Source organism: Hyalella azteca, unplaced genomic scaffold (genome assembly GCF_000764305.2).
Source record: "Hyalella azteca isolate HAZT.00-mixed unplaced genomic scaffold, Hazt_2.0.2 contig12555, whole genome shotgun sequence".
NCBI classification, from domain to species: domain Eukaryota; kingdom Metazoa; phylum Arthropoda; class Malacostraca; order Amphipoda; family Hyalellidae; genus Hyalella; species Hyalella azteca.
Window position 1 is genome coordinate 100,127 of NW_025942510.1, and position 24,116 is coordinate 124,242.

A 24,116-nucleotide genomic window follows, 5' to 3' on the forward strand; every position below is an offset into this window, starting at 1 on the left:
TTTTGGCCAGCGGCCAGTAAGTAATTTGTGAGACTTTAATTTTTAAAAAATTTTTAAATTAAAACCTTGCCTCCAAACTGAGAGCATATCTCGTAAAATGCAGCGCAAAATAGTATTTTAACTTTAAAATGATTGGATCTTTCAGGTTTTACTTATCATAAAATGATTATTGAATGAAATTCATCTCTAAATGATTAATAGGTTCGCAACGTGAGACAAATTTTATTAACTCGACCTATTAAACCTGTATGTTTTCTTCATCAATATTAAATATCCTCATTGAAGATGCGTCTGTCTGTATTGCAAAGCAAAAATATTCAAAGAAAACTCGCAGAAAATATTTGTAACGTGAAATTCAAAATCATGAATGAAGAAAGTTAACACGTTGACTATGATTGCATCATCTTGTACTATTATTTCATTTTTAGTACCGTTTTTAAACAGTTTTGCCAGACGGTAATTTTTTCCGGACTAATTCCGTGATTTAGTTTTTCTCAATAGCGTTGGCCGGCTAAAATTTATGATAGGGGTACTTCCTAATTAAATTTTAAATACTGCAAAAAGAAAATAAATGGAATTTTTATAGCGGAACCTACAATAAACTAGTATACATTGAATTATCGGCCTTTTTTGGCCTTTTTTGTTCTCGGATTTGGCCGATTTTAGGCAACCTGAATTATGTACCACTACGTCCTGGAGAAATACATTTCGTGGTACGCATATGTACCACTTCGTAGTCAACGTATTAAGAGACACAGATAAATCAGAAAGAATAAAGCGCAATAAATCGTAAACTCAAACAAGTAAACAATTGAAAATAATAATCTCTTCGCTGAAAAAAGTTTAAAACGCACACAAAAAAAAATAAATAAGAAAGAATAAAGCACAATAAAAACGTAAACTCAAACATGTAAACAATTGAAGATAATAATATCTTCGATAAAAAAAGTTTAAAACGCACCCACAAAAAAAAAGTAAAAATAAAAATGAGATTAGAAAAAAAATAATAACTCTCACTCTTTTTTGTTTTCTTCTTACTGGTCGTGGCGCTCGTAGGTGCGCCTTCGATGTCTGTTACGCAAATAATAAAAATAAGAAAACATGAAGTGATACACAAAAAATAAATTAATGAATGATAAAAGTTTGCTAAAATTATACAAATTATGATTCAACTAAAAATAAAACAGAATATAATAGAAGAAGTCAACAGAAAATCTTGCGTACAAATGATAAAAATGATAAAAATGAATTGCAGGAACGAATAGCATCCACGTCAAATGATAAGCTACAATAATAGTGGCACTACTGAGAACATGTAATAGCACGAACAAAAAAATTCAAATTTAAAGTTTTTTGAGATTTTTGTTACTTTCGTGCGTCATTTTTCGAGGTCGTAAGATTAGACAGTTTATGGTTTATGAGAAAGTAACGCATTTCCCAAGCTCCTAATTTATAAATGTAATCTAATTCCAACCTGTATAAATATAATTGTTATACCTAATATTAATACACCATGATTCCCATCCAAGTCATCAGCCCGCAAGGTAACTGCAGCAACGTTCTGAATAATAGATTATTTTACCAACATTTATTCGTATCATCATGAGGACTAGTCTGTTGAAAAGTATTTTAAAAATAAATAAAATCATAAAATTGCTTGGAATCAATAATTGCTTTAAAAAAATAGATAACCGGATAATTTCCTTTATGTAATCAGTAAAATTTCTGTTCTGATTCTATCAGTCAACTTTGTAAGAGACTCCTTGTGAAGCCGAATCTGAAATAATGAATGACGACATCGATAGAACAACATTTTAGTCGCTGTGCCTGGAAATAAAATATTAATACGTAGTAATAATAAAAATAAAACAGCTAAGACACCCAGCAACCTGAAACGTAGAAAGGAGTGATCCTTGATCCTGAATTGATATTAATGCTGAATAGAATTTTCGGTTAGCAAATTCAACGGAAAAAAATTTAACTGCGTTCAAATTTAAACAAGTTACCCTCGTTGAAAGCAAGATGAGAATATAAAATAAATTTTAAGATTTTGGACAGCAATAAAAAAGCTAATTGATATACCAAGAAAAAAAAGTGTCGCGCTATAATTTAAAAACCAGCATGGCATAGAGAAATACAATTTTCAGTTAAAGGAAAGTTCAGTGGTTTTATTAAGAGATTTGTTAAGATTACGAGTATTAAGTCAATGAACTTAAAATGTTCCACACATTTAGCACACACAAAAAAAAATCTTACCACATACGGCCGAACGGTTGCTATTTCGAATTATTTGCAGACGTTAAAACACAGAAAATAGTTTAAGGTTTTCCGAGCCACAGCATCATTAACGAGGTGGCAATTGAATTCAACATCGTATTTTCAGCATAATTTGAAAAGTCCACCATATAATTAACGTTGCCAGGCCGCAAGTTAAATTATTTGGCGAAGTACGAAAGTTGAACACACCAATATTACACGGAAGTCAAGATCACATGCACATTCAATAGCAGCTAACGTAACGAATTTACGCACACGAACTTCATCATGCATTTCTTTAGGCTACACGCTACATATACATATCGTAATTCTACACGCTACATTACGATATATGCATGCTATAAATATTCCGACGAATAGCAAGTATAGGGTGCATCATATATCAATAGGGATGCATCATGCAATAATTGATATCAACATCCAGGTTGATTGGCGAAAGTGCAGCAAAGGTCGTTAAGTTCTTTCATGCATTTTCGTGTAATCGACCCAAGAAATGAATGTGTGTCTAAGAATCGTGAAAACGAGTGCTTTCATGATTGAGATGAAGACAATGGCGAAATCAAAGCAATTTATAAAACTAAAGTAAACAGAAAAATTCGACCAAGAAGATTTTCTTCCCAACTAAAGCAATGATTGATCTTCTTTAATTGAGGAATGGCCAAATGAAGAGATGATTTTGGAACTTCTACAAGAGTACAAGCAGTATTGAATAAGAAATGAGTAACAGGAAACAAAATTTATAGTCGATTAGAGAGAAAATTTGACAAAATAAACCGAAAAAATTTAAATACTCGTGGAAGCAAAAGAAATTCAGAGTTTCATAATATTGATAAGATAATATTGAAAAAATAAGTGAAATAAAGACGGAAAATAATGTCAAAGACAGGGTGGGATACGAGTAGCGAGTGCACAGGCTAGCTAAAGAAAGCTTGCCGCGTGAACAAGTGCACAGCAAACGACAAGAAGCGTAGACGCATGGAAATAAGGTACGTGCGGACCAGAGCAATCCGAGTACCTGAGACATCGCTTGGTTCCATCGCGGTTTTGGTGATAATTTTGGTGGTAGTCGAGGAAACGGATGATATACTACCACTATGAATGGTCGGATCTTCGGTAGTGGCTGATTTTTTGCGCACAATAGATTGTGGAGGCGCGAATGCCTGTTGCACCACGGAACCTGAGGCGAGTTCGGAATCTTGAACTTCGAACGTATCCATGTCCGCGGATAGACCTTCCAAGTCGTCCCGCAGAATAGGTTCGCCAGTATCGAGATCTATTTCGACGGTGTGAGTCGACACAACAGTCCTTTTAATAACGCGGGTGACGTTACCGAACTTGTCCCGAGTGACAGTTTCCTCTGTACTTGGTTCAGATAATTTGAATCCTAACTCTTCGGTGTCCTCGGGAGCCACGATCAAACGTCTCTCCACGACCCTCTGGATGTGCACATTTCCCATATCATCCACTTTTTCTTCCTCGGTGACATGTTCTCCTTCGTCAAACTTCTGTATGTACTCTTCCATTATCTGTTTAGCATCTTTGCCACTAAATTTTACCTCTCGAATTTCAGGGGGCATGGCTACGGATCGAGAAATGGTACGAGAAAATCCGGCTTCGGCAGATGGAGCAACGGTTTCGGAGGTCAGCACTTCTCCAGACATCATCATTCGAGTGAAATGTTCTAGCGTTTCCTCGCCGGGCAATTCACCCTCTGGAATGTACATTGAAGCTGTCATAAGATCAACAGCACTCTCATCGGTGCTACCCATTAACGTATTTGAACAGCCACTAGCAAAAGAACTCGACATTACAGAATCATTATCATGATAAGTAGCGTGGGTAGCGAGAGAACTCGTAGGTTCCAAGGAATCAGTACTCCACTCCATCATTCCACCTGGACGAGACAGCATTTCGCTTGCAGAACTTATGTCTCCCTCACGGCCACTCGAATCATCCTTACCTAAGCTATCAACGCTTGTCGCCATAACATCCACACGACTCGGATCTATCGAGTCAGTCGAGACGGCCATGCCATCCAGTTTCTTACGAGTATCTAAAGAATCTACACTAGTTTTCATGAGATCTTTTGGAATGCTTATTTCTAAGCTGTCGACACTAGCAGTCATGCGATCAGTCTTAAACTTATCGAGTGAATCTTGACTAGCGAGCCTACGACCAGTAAAGCCCAACGAAGATGGCTGAGACTTGCACGTTTCTTCAAGAGAATCTGGATCTGGACCAATACTGGGAGATCGATCACTGGAAATTGTTGACCTATCTGCACACACGATGTCTTTTAATCGGACTCCTTGGTAGCTAGCGGTGACCCCTTCAAACTTTTCTACGTTATCTTGTGCCTGCCGAATTATTTCGTCGATTTGAAACATGCGATCAGCGTATTTTTCGTCATCATCGGAAATGGTGCCACAACTCTCAGATTCTGACAATTGGCTCTCATGACCTTCTTCTATCTCGGACAACATTGCGGCCTCATCCATAGCTTTCTTTTCGAGTTGTTCCACATACAGACATTGCTTTTCAAGATTTTCAAACTCTTTTAGTGAACTCAATGACGCAACCGAGACATCATCACCTTGACTGTTTTTACTTTTGGGCCGTTTACCATTCAAAGACTCCTGAGAGCCAGAACTGGAACGTCTAGCAGCAATTTCTAAAGCCATTTCTCTTTCCAGTCTTTCAAATTCCTGAAGTGAGCAGGTAGAAACATCGTCGTGATCTCCACTGCGGGTAAAGAACTTTCTGCCAGCTAGCACATCGTACTCAGGGGTCGAAGACAGCGATGCCGCTTTCGCCAAGGCATTCAAATCGCGTCGCTCGAGGTCTTCTCTTTCTTCCTCAATATCTTCTAGAGGGCCAGCATAAACGTGATCTATAAACTTGGGGGGAGAATATTCTTGACCAGGAGAATCTTGTCCTTTTTCAAATTGCATTTCAAGCCATTTTCTTTGCTCTTCTATTGAAGATTCGTATTGTCCGGCTCGTTCTTCGCTTTCAAGGCTATGTGACTCGGAGCTTGAGTGACTGGCTGTTTCAAGCTTTACTGCTTTGATTGTGTGCGGCAGCATTGGACCAGCGAGTTGACACGCCTTTTCTTCGCCTTCTTCTGGAATGATGGCCATTTCACGAACTCTCTCTTCGTGCAGATACATAGTTTGCTCAAACTCTGATAGATCGACGATATCCTCAAAGCCAACTATCTCGAATGATCCAGGTAATTCGCGACCGGAATCCAAGCAATATTCTCTCCCACGTTCAGAATCAGTAGTGGAAGATTTCGGCGAAGTTACTGATGATTGTGAACTGGCGAGAGATTCTCTACATTCAGCAGTGTCGCTTTCTCTACCAGAATCAGGTCCTTGTTGAGGGAGAGGAGTGCCGTCCGCTGTTATGGTAATATTTGGTACGCCAACATCAGATTCGTCAAATCTATCCTCGTAAGTCATTGAAAATACCGCACTAAAGCGTTGATCGACTTCGGTCATATCCTCAGCTTCATCAGTTGACGTTTGACTAGTTCTTGGAGGACGAACTGAAGACTTTGATCCCGGTTCAGGAGTTTTCGGACGTTCATGTGGTTCTTCGACCGTCAAAGTTCCATCCGTGTCATCAGTTGGAAACTGTAGCTCCAAGCTATCGGAGAATTTTCGGCTTAGTTTCTGGCCATACTGCTGATCAGCTTCAGTATCAAAACATTCATCGCTCAATTCTCTGTCAGGGCCCTCTGTAGGGCCGGTTGGTGCTCCTTCAGCCGCATGCGCAACTTGAGGAATATCAACTGGCCGTGATTTAGTAACCATATTCAATTCAGCTACTTCATCCTCTTCAGTGGGTCCTTTAACTCGAAAAAACGACTCATCGCTCGATTTTTTTTCGATTTTGGTCTCAGATGTCACTTGTGTACACATGGAAGCTGATGCGTCACCTGCCAACGACGGTACGGAGGTAGCGGAAATTGTAACCGATGTCAAATTTTCGGACGTCACAACTGATGATGGAGATCCATGCTCATGAATAGTTGTAGATACCGTCATCATTTCGGTAGTTTCTCTTGGGCTACCACCGGCTTCAAGGATGGTGACGCCAGAGGCTTCGGAAATGGTACTTTCTTCCAAAGAACTAGCAAGTCGCACCGATCCTTCAGCAGTTGCAATTGATTCATTAATGGATGCCGTGCACTTAGCAAATTCAATAGTGGACCCTTCGATATACGGTTGAGGATCAGGATGGAAAGTCATCTCCACTGAACGTTTCATCTTCGAAGAGATGAACTGCACGTCAGGATCGTCTTTCAGTTCAGAATCGTCTAATTCGTCAGAATCAATATCGAAACAACTTGGGCTGTCTTCGGTCTTAGGAGTCTCAGATTGAACAGTGAGTTGGGGAATTATTTGTCGACCGTATTGACTTCGTCGTAACTCCTCTTCTAGCAGCTCCTGATCTAACAATTCCATGTCTCTTTCTAGCTCCAATGAAGATGGGACAAGGGTTTCAGAAGCTTCACTGAGCTCAATGCTTCCTAAATTTCCAGAGCTTTCGGAATCGAGAGACTTCATGGAATCTCGGGAGCCGATGGAAGTTGCTGCAGTTCGGTATTCAGTAGAGGTCGAGGACGGTTGGGATCGGCGTGATTGTTCTTGAGAAGACAAAGCGGTCTCGTATTCAGATGTGCCAGTTGTCCCAGTGGTGGCAGAGAGCAGAGCTTCGACATCAGATGAGCAGGGGCGACTACCACTTCGACTGTCGGATGTCCCCTCAGAGGTGTAATAATGACTTTCTCCAGAACTTGAAGTGGTGTCAACATCAGTGCAGGAACGGCGGTTGAACTCCTCTAGGGGACCTTTCTTTTTGCGCATCACCACATCCAGAATCTTTTCCGGTAAAGATTCGTCTAATTCTTGGATATTGGTTATCACAGATTTTGATACTTCTGTGGGCATGCGGGATTCATACGCGCGGGTGCTCTCTGCAGCACTCGACTCTTCCATGCTTTCTGTCATGCTAGACTCCATGTGCTGGTCGCGATGCAGCTCTAGACTCCTTTGTTGCACGCTCACGATTCCTTCTTTTAAATCAGGTCTTGCCAATGCGCCTTTACTTTCTTGCTGGTATGATCGCCTATTATCGTCACTCGACTCAATGGCCGATTTTGAAATTTCAGAGAGCTTCTTATAACCCGATTGAATTGTGACCGATATATTCTTTTCAGTGATTTCAGCTGCGGACTGCAATTCGGTGGCGATTGAGTCGGTCACCGATTGTCTGGCTTGTTGGATTGTTTCATCAACTCGTTCAGATGTCTCATCTAGGCTACTTTCCAAAATAGTGTACTCATGTCGAACATCTTCCAAAACACTTTTCTTTGTGTCAGAGGCTAATTTCTCCACTGTTAAGATGGTAGTTGCAACTTTAGTAGTTTCTTCTTCTTTGGTTATTTCAGCTTCAGCACAGGCTTTTCTCACGTAAGACTGTGCAGCAAGGCTACTTTCAATAAAAGCCTCTTCAGAGACATGAATATCTTTTTCTATTTTGGTTTTAGCCTCTGAAAACTTATCAAAGGTATCGGATATCTCTTTGTCAAATTTTAGTGTCTTTGTGTCTAAGGTAGATTCATGAGTAGCGATTTTTTCTACTAGAAAGTCATTATCACCAATATCTTTTGCGGCAGATTGTTTCTGCTCCTCTGCAGCAAAAGACATTTTATCAACTGCAGCAGAAACTTTTTCTTGCGTAGCTTCAGCAAGATCTTGAAATGCCTTCTCTACTCCTATGACCTCTTTCACGAAGGCACCAGGAGCTTCTCCAATTTTCTCGGTAATAGAGTCGATAATCCCAGCCTCTTTTTCATGAATATCAATGGCTCCATGAACACCAACGACAGATGTTGCAAAACTGTCGGCAGTGGCATCCAGTTGATCTTTAAGATGGACGGAAGTTCTTGAAATTGTTTCAATGACTGGTTTGGCTGCTTCAGTAATTTTTACTTCCATTGAATCCACCGTCTGCAGTGATGCGCGTGTAATATCTTTTTTCGCCTGGGACGCAACATCCATTGTCGACTTCAATTCTTCTTGTAAACCTGAACTCAATTCACCGCTTAACTTCGTCAGAACGTCTATTGCCTGAGTTCTCTGTTCAGAAACCATTGTTTCCACGGCAGATATATTTTGAGGGATGTTCTTGCTTAGCGATTGAGTAAGTTTCTCAGAGGAGGATACAATATCGCCTATTACGGAAGAAGCTTTATCATGAGCGCTCTGAACGGTATTTCCAACCATTTTCTTCGATTCAAATACATCATCTTTCACAGTTTCAGTCGATTCCTTGATATTAAGCGAAAATGCGCTCAACTTGTCTTTAAATTCACTTGCAGTATCAGTGACCTCATCGATCGAACCATGAATACCAACATTGAAACTTTGAAGCTCGGAGCTTTCAGCCAAAAGTTGGTCTCGGAGTTTCGTAGCCGTGAGTGAGATTTCACTCTGAACAAATTCAACATTTTGAGCGCCTTGGTCTACACTATCCTTGAATGATGCACTCATTTTTGAAATATTCGTAGCAAGCGAAGCTACTTCGTCTTGAGCTGTGACAAGACCGATATCAATGTTGCCTTCGAGCGTTTTTGTTTCTTTATTTATAGCTGACTTCATTGACTCCATTTTTTCGGTCGCAAAGTCTTCCGTGGTGCGCTTAGTGTTAATGAGACCTTGTTCGGTATTTGCAGCTATTTCTTCGGCAGCAAGTGAAATTTCACTTATTTTACCGGACAAATTCTCATCAGTAATTTTGAGAACATCACTCGTGTGTTTCTTTGCAGCAGCGAATTCGTTTTTAACAACATTGGGTACTTTTTTTATCCTTTCTGAAACTGAACTCGAGAAGCTCTTTTGTTCATGGATATCTATGGCGCCATGAATCCCAATTATAGGAGAACAATCTATTTCTTCAGCAGCTCTGGACAACGGACCTTTGATTTGAATAATTGATTCGTCGGTTTTCTCAAAGATTTGTTTCTCAGCAGCATCTTTAGCGTCTATTACTCCACGGGTTGTTTTTTCTATCGACTCGTCCATATCTTTCCGAATCGATTCAACATCTTTCTGAAGATTAGATTGCATTTTTTCTCCAAGAACATCGAGTCCTGATTTTACGGTCGTAATCGTTTCCTTAGTAGCACTTTCTGCATCTGTTTTTTTCTTTAAAAGTTCATCTCCAGCATTTTCTAATTTTGATTGAGCAACGCTAACAGCTTCAGTTGCCGTTTTCTCAATAACTTTAGCAGCATCTTCGACACTCTTCTTTCCCCCGAAAATTGTATCTTTAAAACCTTTCGTTAAGGAAGATATCTTCCTCTTACTTTTCGCAGGGCTCTCATCAGGGATTTCGTCAATGCTTCCGTGAATTCCTATTAGAGAAAAACTTGTATCATCAAACTTTTTCTCAAGTTGGTTTTCAAGCCTTACTGGAGAGGCTGCGGCTTCACTTGCTATGTCAAGAATTCGTTCTCCAAGGTCGAATTCACCTTCTTCACTATCCTGACACTTTTCAATTCGAGTCACGATCGACACCGCCTCCCCAGACACGACATCAAGACCATGCTCAATTTTGGACTCAACTAGTTTCCGTCCAGAAGCCACTACCGATTTTAAAGCTGTGGCATCCCCGAGTTCAATTGGTAGAGTTTGTTTAGTTCCCTCGGGAATACAGCTGGCCATCCCAGTTTTCTCTTTCTCTGTATCGATAGTCCCATGAATCCCGACAGGGATTTGATCTATTTTGCCAGTCAAGTCCACAATGCCATCTGCAATAGAGCTCATTCTTATTTTATCATCCGTTGTGCTTCCAGTTTTTTCGTCGTCAATCGTGCCATGGATGCCCACAGGCGTAATTTCAAAATCGAGTGCTTCTGTTGATAAATGCAGCCTGAGATCAGTTACACTAGGCACATCTTGATTCAAATTAGCTGCGATGTCAGAGCTCACTTCGGAAACGGAGGAAACCGTAGCTAGGAATTTTTTATCTACAGCAAATTTTGTGTCTTTTTTTCCGGTCAAGTTTGCCTCGGAAGATTGATCTTGGAATTCACTTTCAGAATCGTTGTCTTCGATAGTTCCATGGATACTCGTTACTGCTGACTTCATGACATCAACCGCAGTTAGGTCAAGTTGATTCGTCAACTCTGTAATGGTTTTGTTTAATTTTGAAGAAGTTTCCTCAATCTCTTGGGAGACGGCTTCACCTGTGGACTTCACAACATCTTCAGCATCATGGGTGACTTTTTCCACCACCTTCGATGTTTTTTCCTGTATTGAGACAATTTTCTTTTTGAGAACCAATTCTGCTTCTTCACCGGAAATGCGGGGATCGAATGTGGGAGCAGTAGTTTTACCCTGCGTACTTTTGGCCTCTTCTTCCGTGCTTTTTTTGACACCGAAAATAGATTGTTTTATTCCTTTTGTGAACGAAGTAAGTTTTCCCTTACTCTTTGGTGATTGTTCGACGGCGTTTTCGTCAATTGATCCGTGAATTCCAATAGGCTTTACTTCATAACTCTCGGTTGATTCAACGAGGATATTTTTTAAACATTGAACTTCTTTAACAATTGTTTCAGTTGCATCAAGTGACTCGTCCGCTTTTCGTTCGTAGTCTTCTTTAATAGATTTTTCTTGTTCAGATATCACAGCATCCACCGCAGAAAGTCCGTCACCCACAACTCCGAGTCCACTTTTGACCTTCTTCTCCAACGAAGTAACCGAAGCTTCAATGCTAACAATTTCGGCCGAAGTGACGGCTTTCGCTGCTTGTACGGTGTCATCGATTTCTTGGACAATGCTCACAGTATTAGCTTCCCCTATCTCGACAGAACTCTTCGCTTTTGCAGAAATAGCTTCTTGTATTTCATCATAGGCATCTATGGTGTCTGTCTTTAAACTGGTGACTTCCTTTTGAATCAATCCGGTGGTGTCTTTAACGATGCCAAGAAGCGATGACGGTAAACTATCTTCTTCATGTTCTAAATCAATTGCACCGTGAACTCCAACCACGGTGGACTCCTCAAATAGGACTGAAGTGGTTTTTTTAACAATAATTTCACGGGCAGGAACTTCCTCTGCTTTCTTTGTGGGCGTAATTTCTTCCAACCTACGATCAAGTTCCTGATTGATTTCGAGAGATGAATCAAATGACTCGTCGGCTTTTGAGGAAGATTTTTCGTCAAGACTCTTGCTCGAATCTTTCGAACTTCTTTTAAAACTGAACAATTCTCTCTTGAGGGCTCCAGCAGAATGCTTCAGTCCTTTCTTGAAAGAAGACAACTTACTCTCACTTTTACTTTCACTCTCAGAATCACCTTCATCTAGAGAGCCGTGAATTCCAATAGTAGTATATTTCACTTCTTCAGGGTATTTATCCAACTGATGTCGGATTTTGACCGGCGTTGACTTGGCACTGCTTGAACTGCCCTCCAAAATCACGTTGGTTATATCTTGCGTGGATTCCGGTTCTTCGGTGGCTAACACTTCACCTGTTATCTTCTTCTCTGACACTTCTGATTCATTCAGTCTTATTTTGGTTGACTGAGCTTTAGTTGATGACGATTCCGGAACACTTGGGGTATCTAAAGAAATCTTTTCGGAGGGTTTATCGCAGAATTCTTTGATTTCTCCTGAAGATCCATCGGCCTTCGTTGCTTTTGAACCTTTGACGCTCTTGCTCGTTTCATCAATGCTCTTTTTATGACCGAATAATTCTTTTTTGAACATCCCGGCTGACTGCTTCAATCCTTTTGTGATTGATGTCAGTTTTCCATCTTTCTTGCATTCCGTAGAAGACACATCGATATCAATCGCTCCGTGAATCCCAAGAACAGGAATTTCGATATCCGCGATAGCCGTTGCCGGTCGCGGCGTTATTTGGAGTGGTGTTTCAGTAGCGTCAAATTCTTTTCCTTCATCCTCTTGAGGAAACTTCTGTTCAAGTTCAGGCGTTTGTTTCAAGGCAAAATCAAGGTTTACAACGATGTCTGATTCTATTTCTTTCCCAAGCTGAGTAATGCTTGTTGTTAGAGCAGATTCCACATCAGTAGTTAAATTTTCAACATCTTCCTCTGATTTGACAAGTTCCTGCCCATCGAGTCCATCTTTTTCCTTTGCAGCGGTTTCGGTTTCAACTATTTCGGCAGATGATTCTGGTTTTTCGGTAATAGTTCGCTGTAATGGACTAACAAACTTTGCGACAGAATGCATATCAATCCCTCCCTGAACTGGAATAATTTCTTTTTTCTTTGGCTTCAGCGTATCATCGTGTACTTCTGAATCAGGTCGCAGAGAATGTATATCGATGGCGCCATGTATTCCGATGGGAACGATTTCGATGTTATCGTCATATGAAATCATCTCGATTTCTCTGAGAGGAGTAGCATCGACTTGAACAGTATCAGATGACTTTCCAATGATATTGTCTTCAAAAAAAGCTACAGTTTTCTCTTGTTTCAAATCAACTGCTGAATCGAATTCACCGACAGTTTTCAAGACTACATCTTTAACACTTCCGATGAGTGTCTTGCTAGGAGTTTTGCCTTCTTGATCCAGAGAAAGTGATGTCTCAGACTCGCTGAGTTCTTCGGATATGGTCGGAATCGTTCGCTCTCCCTTGATACTTACAGCTTGTATCGCATCTAAGCTTTTGCTGATCATTTGGTTGGCTTGATCATACTCGTTTGTGAAAGAATCATCCAGACTATCGTGTATGATCATGGAACCTTCACTTTCGTCAGCTTCCGAGGGCTCTTTGATTGAGCGCATGGTGTCGTCGTCTTCAGTCATTTGCTTCAGCCGTTCCATTTGATGTTCTACGGGAGAAAGTTCTGCAGCACTTGATCGTAGATCTTCATCAGTAATTTCCAAAGAATGTTGTAATTTACTCAATTTTTTCTGAAGCAGTTCAGCTTTTCGGGAAGCAATAGATTCGATCAGTGCTTTTTGTTCTTCGCTTGGTCGCTCCCCAAGCTGCTCTTGGATGAATTTGTCGATTTTTTGAGCAGTGTCTTCAGAAAAAGAAGACTCCGTACTATCTGAGAGTACTGCAGACGAATGTTTAGAGAGTAACTCCACATTACTGCTTCCTACAGTAGGTGATCTCTTGAAAGCTTCAGCTTTTACTTCTTCGACGATTTCAAAGGCAATTTTGCGAGCTTCTTCCTCTGATAAGCGAATTTCAGTGGTGGTAATTATTGAACAAAGCCCATCTCCTGTTCCACTCACAATTCCTTCAGAGAGGTATTGGTCAGGGATGTAATCGACCGTCTCAGAGTCCGGTACCTCAGAACGCTCCTGCGAGACTTCCCAAACTATTTCTTGAACACTTTCCTCTGGAACATGAATTGGACTCGACAATGGGGGGAAGCTTTGTTGAGAATCTAAGGGAAGGGAACTTTTTGGGCTGATAATTTTACGTTCTGGACTCAATTCGTCAGCAGGGGATGAAATTTCTTCTTGAAAAATATCAGACTTGACGCGTTGCTCTAGAATAGAGATTTGTCGCTCTTGGCTTTCAGCACGAGTCAGCTTTGCTCCAAAATCCGAGGGAACCTTCTTGGCCTCGTCCAGCTGTGTGGTGAAAGTTGTGATGGATGTGGATATGACTTTTGATCCGTCAGCTAGCTGGGTTTCTTGAGTTTTCGTTTCTTTGACAATTCTTTGTTCTTGCCCTCCGGAACGCGTTGTAGTAGTCTCTCTGATAACCACTTCCTCAACATCACCCACAGTTCGACGCTCTTCCGTCAACTTCTTTTCAGCTAGCAACTGTTGCGTGTCGTCGCCGCTGGAATCGTCGGTTCTTGTTGTCACACTGTCACTGGACTCAGCCTCCAATGACGAAGAAGTAACGACTGAGCTTCTCATCTCAGATGACGCACTATCGACAGTTGAACTTGTCTTGTCCAGACTGGAATACATGTCCGAAGATCGGTCCAGGCTGCCGGTTAGGGAGTCCGATACTTCCGAACTAGTGCTCTGCAAACTAACCAATTTGTTAACCACAGCTAGTTTTTTAGGCTCTGATGTTTCGCTTTGGTCAGTGCTTGAAGTCGTAGTAATTTGGGGTATATTTTCTTTACGGAGAGGCAGAATATATTTTTCATCGGTTGAGTCTTCGCTACCACTTTGTTTCAACGGGCGTTTTCCAGCAGAATCGTCACTTTCCACCGACTGCTTCTTGATTTCGCTTTCGAAAAGCTCTCGTTTTGTTTTTACATCCTTCAGTGATATGTCTTCTGGGGAAGGAAGATCTGACGATTTCTCATTCCTCTGAACTTCATACGGGCTGATACCTTCCTCTTCGGTAGTGGTCACGTCGATTTGCTCTGTACCAACAAACGCAATATTTTCATACCCCGAGGTCGGTCGTGAGCTTCGGCCTACCAATTCCGAGTCACTTTCAGTTTCACTTTTGGCTATGGAACTTCTTTTTGAGTCACTTCCTTGGGAAGATACAGTCTCCCAGAATTGTTTTCTTTCTGAGTAGGGCTTTACATCTTCTGCTACTGAGCTACTTTCGACTTCAGATACTATTTCCTCCTTCTCTTCTGTACTTTCTGTTGTCTTAGTATAAATGTTGGTTGTCTGAGAAAAAGTTCTTTCATGTCGCCGAATAATTCGGCCAGGAGCTTCCTCCGAAATAGTCGAAGCTTTTGTATCCACTGTGGAAGAGGGAGAAGCAAATTTGGAACTGGCCAGTAAGAAATAGTTCGGGACAACGGTTGATTTGCAGGCGAAATTCAGCAAAAACTACACAAACGTTAAAAAAACAATGTTAGTACACAATTTTGAAATATTAGTCAAATTAAAATGAGCTTGATTTTCCATGCATTTGTAGATTTCGAGTTTCAATGATTCAAAGAATCTCTCCAATCAATATGGTAAATGACAAAAGCTGGAACAGGGATATAGCAATTAGCCCCATTCGAACTTTAGAATTTCAAATATCATGTAAACTAAATCTGCGGATTACATGACCAATGAATTTTTCATACCGTGCGTTCATGTAATATTCCTTTTGAGTCATATCTGTCTGCTCACTCCAAATAAATCAGAAAAAATTACATACAACAGATCTAGGCCCAGCTGCGAGGGCACTTCGAGGTAGACATCAAGTTCCTACCTCAGAAAAAAAGATGTGCAGAAATTTGCGTTGTCAAAACAGATTATTGAATTTGTTAATCAAATTCAGTCCTATTGACATAAACAAGTGATGAAACAAGTGAATCTTGAGTACTTTGAAGCGCTTTAGGCACAAAGAAATTAACTTGACCGCAAATTGTCAAAGCCCTTTTCCATCATCTTCACTGTCGAATAAGTACGTTTTCGAAGAAAGGCAGGAGCTTTCGAGAATTCAACTACAAGAAAAAAAAATTCAAAGAGAAGATTTCAACATGAAACAAGGGAACTATTCAAAAAAACTAAGTCATGAACGATGGTCTACCGCTGAAAGAAACGTCACAACTAAATGAATACAGTCAACGGCAACTAAATATAGTTTCTCGCAAAATTAAGGAACTCGATTGAACACCACACTTGCAAATCAGGTATTTTCTAAAAAAAATAATTAGAAAACCATTTTTGTTAAAGATTGAAAATTTTTGTGTTATTTTCGTTAGTATGTTACAAGAACGCACATTTAAAATACCTTCAAGTTAATGGTAGAAAGATGGCTTCATACACATTCTTGGTCCAATAGTTTAGAGAAAATAAGTGATTACTGCTCAGATTTTTCTATCGACGAGGGTAAGACATACGTTTTTTCTTTCGTTTCCATGTATATATTTTCAAAACTAGAACACAATTCAGCCCGTAAAAAAGTCTTAGTTGAGACGTCTCCCAAAGTTTTCTCTAGTGTGGATATTGTTGGATGATTTTCAGATGCAGCAGCCTCAAGATTCATCTCATCGTAAATGTTTTCGTAGCTTGATGAGCTTCTCACAAGTTTTCGTCGATTATTTGGGCGCAGATCGTCAACATCTGAAGAGTACTCATGTGATTCTACATCCGCGGCAGCGAATGAGTCGATTTTAGAGTCAACGATAACGTCAACCGCCACGAGACGATCTTCAGATTCTTCGCCACCAATCGGATCGCCATCGAGTAAGTCAATTCCATACTGTGCCATGTCTCTGATAGCTTTTTCCTGTTCTTCGTAGTAAAGATCGGCTTCAGGGCTTAAACATCGTTTTTCGACATCAATGAGGCAATGAGGGAAGGTTACTGGTCGAACTCCTCTTATACGCCTTGACACGCAGGACTTACGCAAGGTTACGCTCGCTGAGGGACATTCTTCAGTGCCAACAAACCGGAGGTAAATAAAAAAATACTATCAGGAAAATAATGCATGGGATGATGTGATCGAACGCCAAATGGAACCGTGATTGAGAATCGATACGGAAACCGTTGCTTCTGGAACGTCTCGATTTTTCCATTTCGTGTGAATGATGGAGTAGAGTATCGAAGTCGAATTATTAGACTTTTGAATTCGTTTAAACTATCTCTCGCTAGAACCCACCCTACCAACATGCTTATAAATAATCGGAGAATAATTTACTGATGATAGATAGGAAGAACAATTTTTTTTCAATTTCTAAATAGATCGTATTCGTACCTGCTTCGAGGATAGTGGGCTGAAGCGAGGAAGAAGGTATGAGGTTGGATGATTTGCAGAAGGTGGTCGGAGGATAGTCATCACTATGATCATTTTGTATGGAAGTAACCGAATTAGGAGAATCAGCTTCAGCTACCAGTTTGTCAAACTCTTCTTCTAAGCTGTCTCTATTCATTTCATCCGAGTCTACCAAGTCTGAGAAACTCCTCTCTCGTGATTTAGAGTCAGAAGGACTGCAGTCACCTGTTGAGCCAGTTTCAACAACGGTTGATTCTGTCCGCCTAGCTTTGCGCGTCTCCTCACTCGGCCAAACGCTACTAAAATCGTTAGCAAGATGTAGCTTTGGTGGAAAATTATTGAACGTTTTTCCATCAATTGATTCTTCAGCGTCATTGGTAAGAGCAGAAGCATTGGCTACAACGATTTCGTCGACAAATACTTCAGAGTCTTTTGTTTCAGATCCAGGAGTTTCTCGGAAATCTCCCTCAAGGTGAGACGCAGGAAGTTCCTGGAAGTCAGATATTTCTTTTTCGTTGGTATCGTTCTGGCTGTTATCCTCACTTCGCCCTTTCGAACCCATTCTTCCATCTTCAGATTCTAGTTGAGAAGCATGTGCATCTCGTTCGGTTTGACATTCTCGCATCTCCATGGGTGTTGTGATGTCCGTATCTTCTGTAGCTTCAACTGACAACAGCCTCTCACTAAAATATGGACAATGAATACCTGAAAGTGGGAATATGTCATCATCAATGTCAGGGGCTTCGTCTTCCGTTCGGGTGTCCAGAACATCAGCTTCGAAACGGTTGTTGTCCACGGATGCGTCTGTGCTCGTACAATCGATTTCCGCTTGATCTACACTGGATTCATCACCGGGAGATAACAGTTCCGACGGGCCTTCGTTCGAACAAAATCGAGCAGAGTTCCTTGACGAGGTTTCAGCGAAAGAAATGGAAGTTACAGCTATAGGCTTCGGCGGGACAGTATAGGCAGAAGAGCATTCGAAGGATTCGTGTTTGTCAACGGAAATTTCTGAAGTATCAATACGTACAGATTTTATGATAGAATTCTTGGCACTAGTTATGACACTGGTAGCTGAGGCTGAAATAGATTTTGAAACCGAGACAGGACGAGAGGTACAAGGAGGGAATACATTGGGTTGTGAGGTGCTAGAAAATTCTTCCGACGTAATCAATGATGATTTTGCGCGGTCTGTTTCAGAAAAAACGGTGTCAACAGAATCTTTGCTGACTCTCTGACTTTGAGTCATTGGGTCAAAGCCATGGCCATCGTCTGAAATGGACGAAGGGCAAGAATGTTATGAAGCTTCAGCTTTGTATCGATTTTAAACTGGAAAGTAAGTTAAGTGGAATTAGTTAAAAATAAACAGTTTCCTACAACACTCCTGCTACTTGTTAGTAAGAGACGAACACCAACGAAAAAATAGTTAATACTAATGAGACATCGTAAGGAAAGCAGTGTTAGCGGACGCCACGACGCAAAAAGGATACGCAAGCCAAAAGAGGCTTACCTCTAATTTGAGACATCAGATTAAACTCGTCAGGAGTGGCTTCAGATATATATGATCCTTCTTCAATGCCTGAAGGGCGAACGAATCTAGGACTCGGGGAGCGACACGGAGACATTCTGTGCAAAGTGAACACCCTTTCCTCACTCCGATCTAAAACTCCGGTGCCCGAAGAAGTAGACGAAATAATTTCACCGAAGCCACCGGGATATTTCTCTGGTACTTCAACAAACTCTTCAATACTGCGAATTTCTATAGTTTCTTTCCCGGACTCAGTGGTGTGGACGAGCAACTTGACCTCAGCTTTGATAACACGGTTGTCTTCACGATCTCTGCCAATTTTTATTTCTTCTTCTTCCCATCTGGGAGAATCTCTCATGATTAAGCGTTCATCTTGTTCTTCAGGGCGGTTCGTCTCGCTATGTGTCAAGGGCAAAGATGCCACTCCTTCAGTGACGGCTTTGGGCTTTAGTTTAGAAGTAGGAGGAACTCGGTCGGAAGTTAAAACTTCATCTAAGCTTTCGTCGAGAGGTGTGATGAGGGGTATGGGAGTCGTCTCTGCTTGTGGTGTGGTTCCCTTCAAGTAGACTGAGCTATCTTTAACTGATGTAATTTTCTTTCCATTTCCAATGCCATGCGTACTATCCAGTTCAGCGCTTCGCGCCGCCTCTAAGTCAAGTATTCTAGCAGCTGAGAAAAAAATATCAAGTCAGAATATGTCTCCACAGCATAACATGTAGAGCCGACTTGAGTCATCATCTCGGTCGGTCAGAAGGGAAGGGCTGAAAGCCCTTTTTGTGGGCATGTTACAGCAAGAACAAAAAAAAAAAAAAAGAAGAGGCGTAGGTCGTCAAGCAAGTTAGTTCAGAGATAATTATATTCCAAGAAACAAAAGTCCTAAGAATTTTCGAACGCTATTAGTAAAAAAAAAAACATGCGTTCAGTCACAGCTACGACGAAAGAGTGCACTCCGGGTACTAATCTGACTAGAGTCGATCTAGCGAGAATAATAAAGCTAATCTACAACAGATACACGCTACCAAACATCTATTACCTATGGTTCCTTTCGAACTAGTGTTAATTTAGCAATGGTAAGAACATGACCAATGCACTAGATGCGTCAATTTCCTTTACAGAACAAAACACGATTATAAAAGTTGAATCTAATTGTTTCACGAAATAGAAGTTTACCCTGTCGATTCAATACAATAAATCAAAACGAATGGAAAATATTTGCAAACAAATAGTTAAAAAATTTGAAGGGCAACGAATAGTGAACTAAATTTAATTCTGAATTTTAAACACGAAAGGAGAAAGAGCTTCAACACATGAATTTTAGTACAGCCGCAGATATGAAATTTGAAATGAAAACTTACGAATTACAATTAAATAATCGCGCTAATTTTTTGAAATACAAAAACGGAAGAATTGGAAAATAATTCAATGAGCAGAATATAGATATAAGGAAACATAATTTTGATCATATTTGTATCTCAGAGATGTAATTGCTCAGGGGTTCCTTATTATGATTTTGTGAATGAATATTCATCATCACAGACATCTAAGTCTTTATATTCGAAGTGGGCACTGAATCTATTCGTATATTGGAGACTAGTTAGTTCAGTTGACAGTGGATAAAATGTTTTTAAGGTATAGCAGGATTCTAAAAAAAAGAAGGTTACGGGAAATTCAAGACGAAAGTTCGAATACTTCAAAACGGAAGTGCTGAAACTAGGCGGTCAAAAAATAAAGCTAAAGGGTATTTCGGAATTTGTTTTTCAATGACAATTTTTCTTTCATCAAAGATGGATGAATAACAACGTATACTATTTTTCCATCATCCACATTTGTGAAAAGGAGAAGTCGAGCGAGCGTCATTGCAAGCAGTTCGTATTCATTCATCAATACGTTCATATATAGGATCACGAATAAATTCAACACTGATTTTCATCAATATTTGCAAGTGTGGTGTACAAATCTCTGTACAAACCAGAGGCTTACATCAGAAATTCGGTACACTCAAGCATCTGGTTTCCATCCTCAACATTGGAACAGTGGAAGTAAAATGCATAGGGTACAAGAAAAAGGGGAAAAATAACACCGAAAGACGTAAACTTATCGTTAAAAATACAAAATCATCTGGAGAAAAAATTAAAATTGTAACGAATAATAATTAAAGTAACGCTTATGTATGATTTTGCCAGTTCAAGTGCTATGAAATGCCATACAAGATGCATATGATATGCATACGAATACAGAAGACTTGAACGATGACGAAATGAATTTTTTATGATGAATCTGAAGCTTTTTACGGCAAAGAATCCTTCCTTTTCAAAAATTACATCAATTCCTCGCTTGATTAACAAACTTTTAAATCTCTAGTCTGCGACGAATATCCCTAGATTTGCATCACGACGAATAAGTGTCAGAATCACGACGAATGATTATCTGTATAACGACAATAAACTTGTATGATACAGAATATTTTTCTAGTGTATCCACAGCAGGAGATGTGAATAGAAATGAACTTTCTGAATAGATGTGTATCTGATTAAAGAACTGATCTGATCTATGAACTAATCAGATCTGATTAATGAACTAATCTTATTAATAACATTATTTAGCGAGTACTATGATGATTGTGCACAACGGTGGGGAATAAATTATAAACGATAACGCACAACGCCATAACAGCTGGTGCATGTGATAAGAGAAGACTATCACTGAAAGGAAACTGTGGGTTGATTAGACTTACTCAACGAGTCGCGTAAGCATACAACTGACAAATTTTTCCTTCATGATTCCAGTCAAGCTAATTCTTTTAATGAGAATCTTCAAGAATTTATTCACAATGAAAGAAAATGAGCTAAAAATTACTTGGAACTTGGCACTAAAACGGCGTCTTGACCGAAACAGATACTGATTAATTTCATTTTATTACATTCAACCATTGTTTTCTTTCAGTGATTTTCCATGCAAGAAGATTTTCAAGACCCCAGAAGCTTCGTTTTTGGGCAAAAAATTATTGATGGGTGCAGATAAGGTATTTTTGATGATAGTGTGTATATACACGAGTGCTTAAATGGGTAAAGCAAACGCGCTCTCTCTCTCAAAAGGCCTGAAAACATGAGAGTAACTACGCCTAATTTGAATTTTCTGAACCGGACTGGGTACAATTAGCACAATTCATGCTCAAAAGTAAGGAAACATTATTTTTTAGATCAACAGAAATTTGTTTGACTCGAGGTTATTTTTCAACGAGCATCGAAAAATCTCACAAAGTTCTTTTGAAATGCCGGTATTCCCCCCAAAATTTCTAAATAATTAAAAGTAAAAAAAAAAACAATTTAGACAGCTAACAATTTCTTGTTCATTTTTATCAAATGAATTATTCATATTATTCAGAAACATTCTTCACCGTTCTGATACATTGATAGTATTTAAATTACCGAGGGCAATCAGTCAGAATATTTTCACGTTTATCTTCAAAAATCAAATATTTTTGATCTGTACGGGAAAAAGCACGCGTCTTTAGAATTCGTTGCGCATTTTAGTATAGTACTACGACATCTGTATTGAATTTGATGCATCAATTTAAAATATTAAGTAAATTCCTAGCAAGAATTAGTGCTAAGTAAGTAATGTGCAAGTGACCTGAGTTGGCGTGCAGAGAGAGCTGTGTGTGCTTAGCGCTCGAAATTTAAAAACAATTGAAATAAAAGTAAATATGCGGGATAATCAATTAATTAAGTAACTAAGAAGGGCAAGAGAATTGGGAAGGAACAACACTTAAAAAAATTACAACGTTTAAAAAAACACAATGGTAAATAGAACATAGATAAGAAATGGAAAAGGACTAATTTAATAGAATATATGTATATTAACATAAGAAGAACAAATTTTTACCTCAAATCAATTATCTAGAAATCCTTGATGGTGAATAATAATCAAAAATATACTATAAAAATTAGGGACCGTATGGGAAATGAATTGCCTATATCATTTTCCGACCGTCGGCTTGTTTTGAACTACATTGTTTTTTGACTGATTTTAATTTGACGTTTTTTAATCGATTGCGTTTTCGTAGCATGGAAAATCAGCTTGTTATGAAACACGTCGAATAAATCCTAAAACTAAGCAAGATCCAGAAGCTGATGTTTGTTTTAAACAATTCTGCATCAAAGTTAAAGAATCAACATCAAAGTTGACGAAGAGAACATCAATACAACTTGCGGTTAAATTATATAAAAATGAACCGTTCAACGTTTGGTAGAAATGAAGATTTCACATCAAAAAAGTAAATGATTTTTTCTTGTAATAATCACCATCTTATAAGATGATTGCACAAACATTGATGTGAGAAACATTGATTTAAAAGCATAATTAGTTAAGAATGAAAAATTCACAAAGTAGTAGAAACAGTTCGTTCATTATTGAAAAATTTTTTCTTCCCATCGGTTTTTTCTTCCAACGCAAAGTCGGTTGAACAATTTTTGATTCCGACAGACTTTAACCTAACTACATTGATAAGAGAATAACCAACCGTCATAACCAACTGCAGATATTGAGATGCGACGTGTGAAAATATAAATTTGAAGTCCATTGATAGTACAAGATTTGTTTGTAACTTGCCAAGTTATTGTTTGTAACTTGACAAGTTATTTTTTTTAACTTGCCAAGTTATTGTTTGTAGCTTGTCAAGTTATTGTTTGTAACTTGCCAAATTATGGTTTGTAACTTTTCAAGTTATTGTTTGTAACTTGCCAAATTATAGTTTGTAACTTGCCAAATTATTGTTTGTAACTTGCCAAGTTATTGTTTGTAACTTGCCAAGTTATTGTTTGTAACTTGCCAAGTTACTGTTTTTATTGATGCTGATGATGATGAAACTTTGACTATGGACCAATGACTGAACCTCAAAACCCAAGTTGAACCATTAAGTAGACCAGGCAGGGTTATTAGTCGCAAAAAATGCACGAATTCTGTAATAATTGTGGAACTTTCCAAGGTAAGTTTATGCACCTTATGTCTTAGGGGAAAAATTGCTTGAACATTGCAAACCATGAACATAAATGCGTATATATGGGTAACCATAAACTACACTGAAGAACCTAATGTTTTACCTGCGCTTTCTGTAGCCTTCTCATGGTCGCGCGAGGTGTGCTCGGCACGGTCAGTTTCTAGGGAAAAAGGGGGGAAAAAGGGAAAAAATTATTATCCAGCACATTAATTAATTAAAACAATCATGCTCTATACTATAGCCAAAAGCAAACAATAAAATTTACAATAAATCTGATAATAATACGCACTACGTGTAATATTAGAATACACAACAAACGAGCATTGCATTGAACACCATACGCGTGAATGGAGTGATTATTGTCCAGTTTTTCCTCAATGAATAAATAATTATACGGTGAGAAAGTACCTATTGAAAGGATTGCCGTATTTCGCACGACTATTCATTTTTACGTTTATCTGCGTATCGATAAGAAGATGTAAGTGTTCATGGAGCCGCAACTTTCATCAGAATAAATAACGTGCGATTAAATGGCAAAAATGATTTATATTTAATAATAATATTAATAATATTTAATATTAATAATAGTAATATTTAATAATACCATCAAAAATGATGGTATAA

The 24,116-nt window shown here is 39.2% G+C and overlaps 1 protein-coding gene across 14 annotated transcripts in view; it reads right to left on the reverse strand.

The window, feature by feature from the left end:
• Positions 1–24,116, reverse strand: part of LOC108669542 (centrosomal protein of 290 kDa) — a 124,802-nt gene that overhangs the window by 4,702 nt on the left and 95,984 nt on the right. For 6 of the 14 annotated variants that reach the window (XM_047883307.1, XM_047883301.1, XM_047883297.1 and 3 more), the window contains 3 exons: positions 23,596–23,652; positions 18,476–19,162; positions 1,018–1,071 (listed from right to left, as the gene is read on the reverse strand). In XM_047883307.1, coding sequence (XP_047739263.1) covers positions 1,018–1,071; positions 18,476–19,162; positions 23,596–23,652 — 798 coding nt within the window. Of the gene's footprint in view, positions 1–1,016; positions 1,072–15,981; positions 16,626–18,475; positions 19,163–23,595; positions 23,653–24,116 lie in introns of those variants that run through there. The other 8 variants (XM_047883303.1, XM_047883310.1, XR_007157012.1 and 5 more) reach the window with 7 other exon arrangements.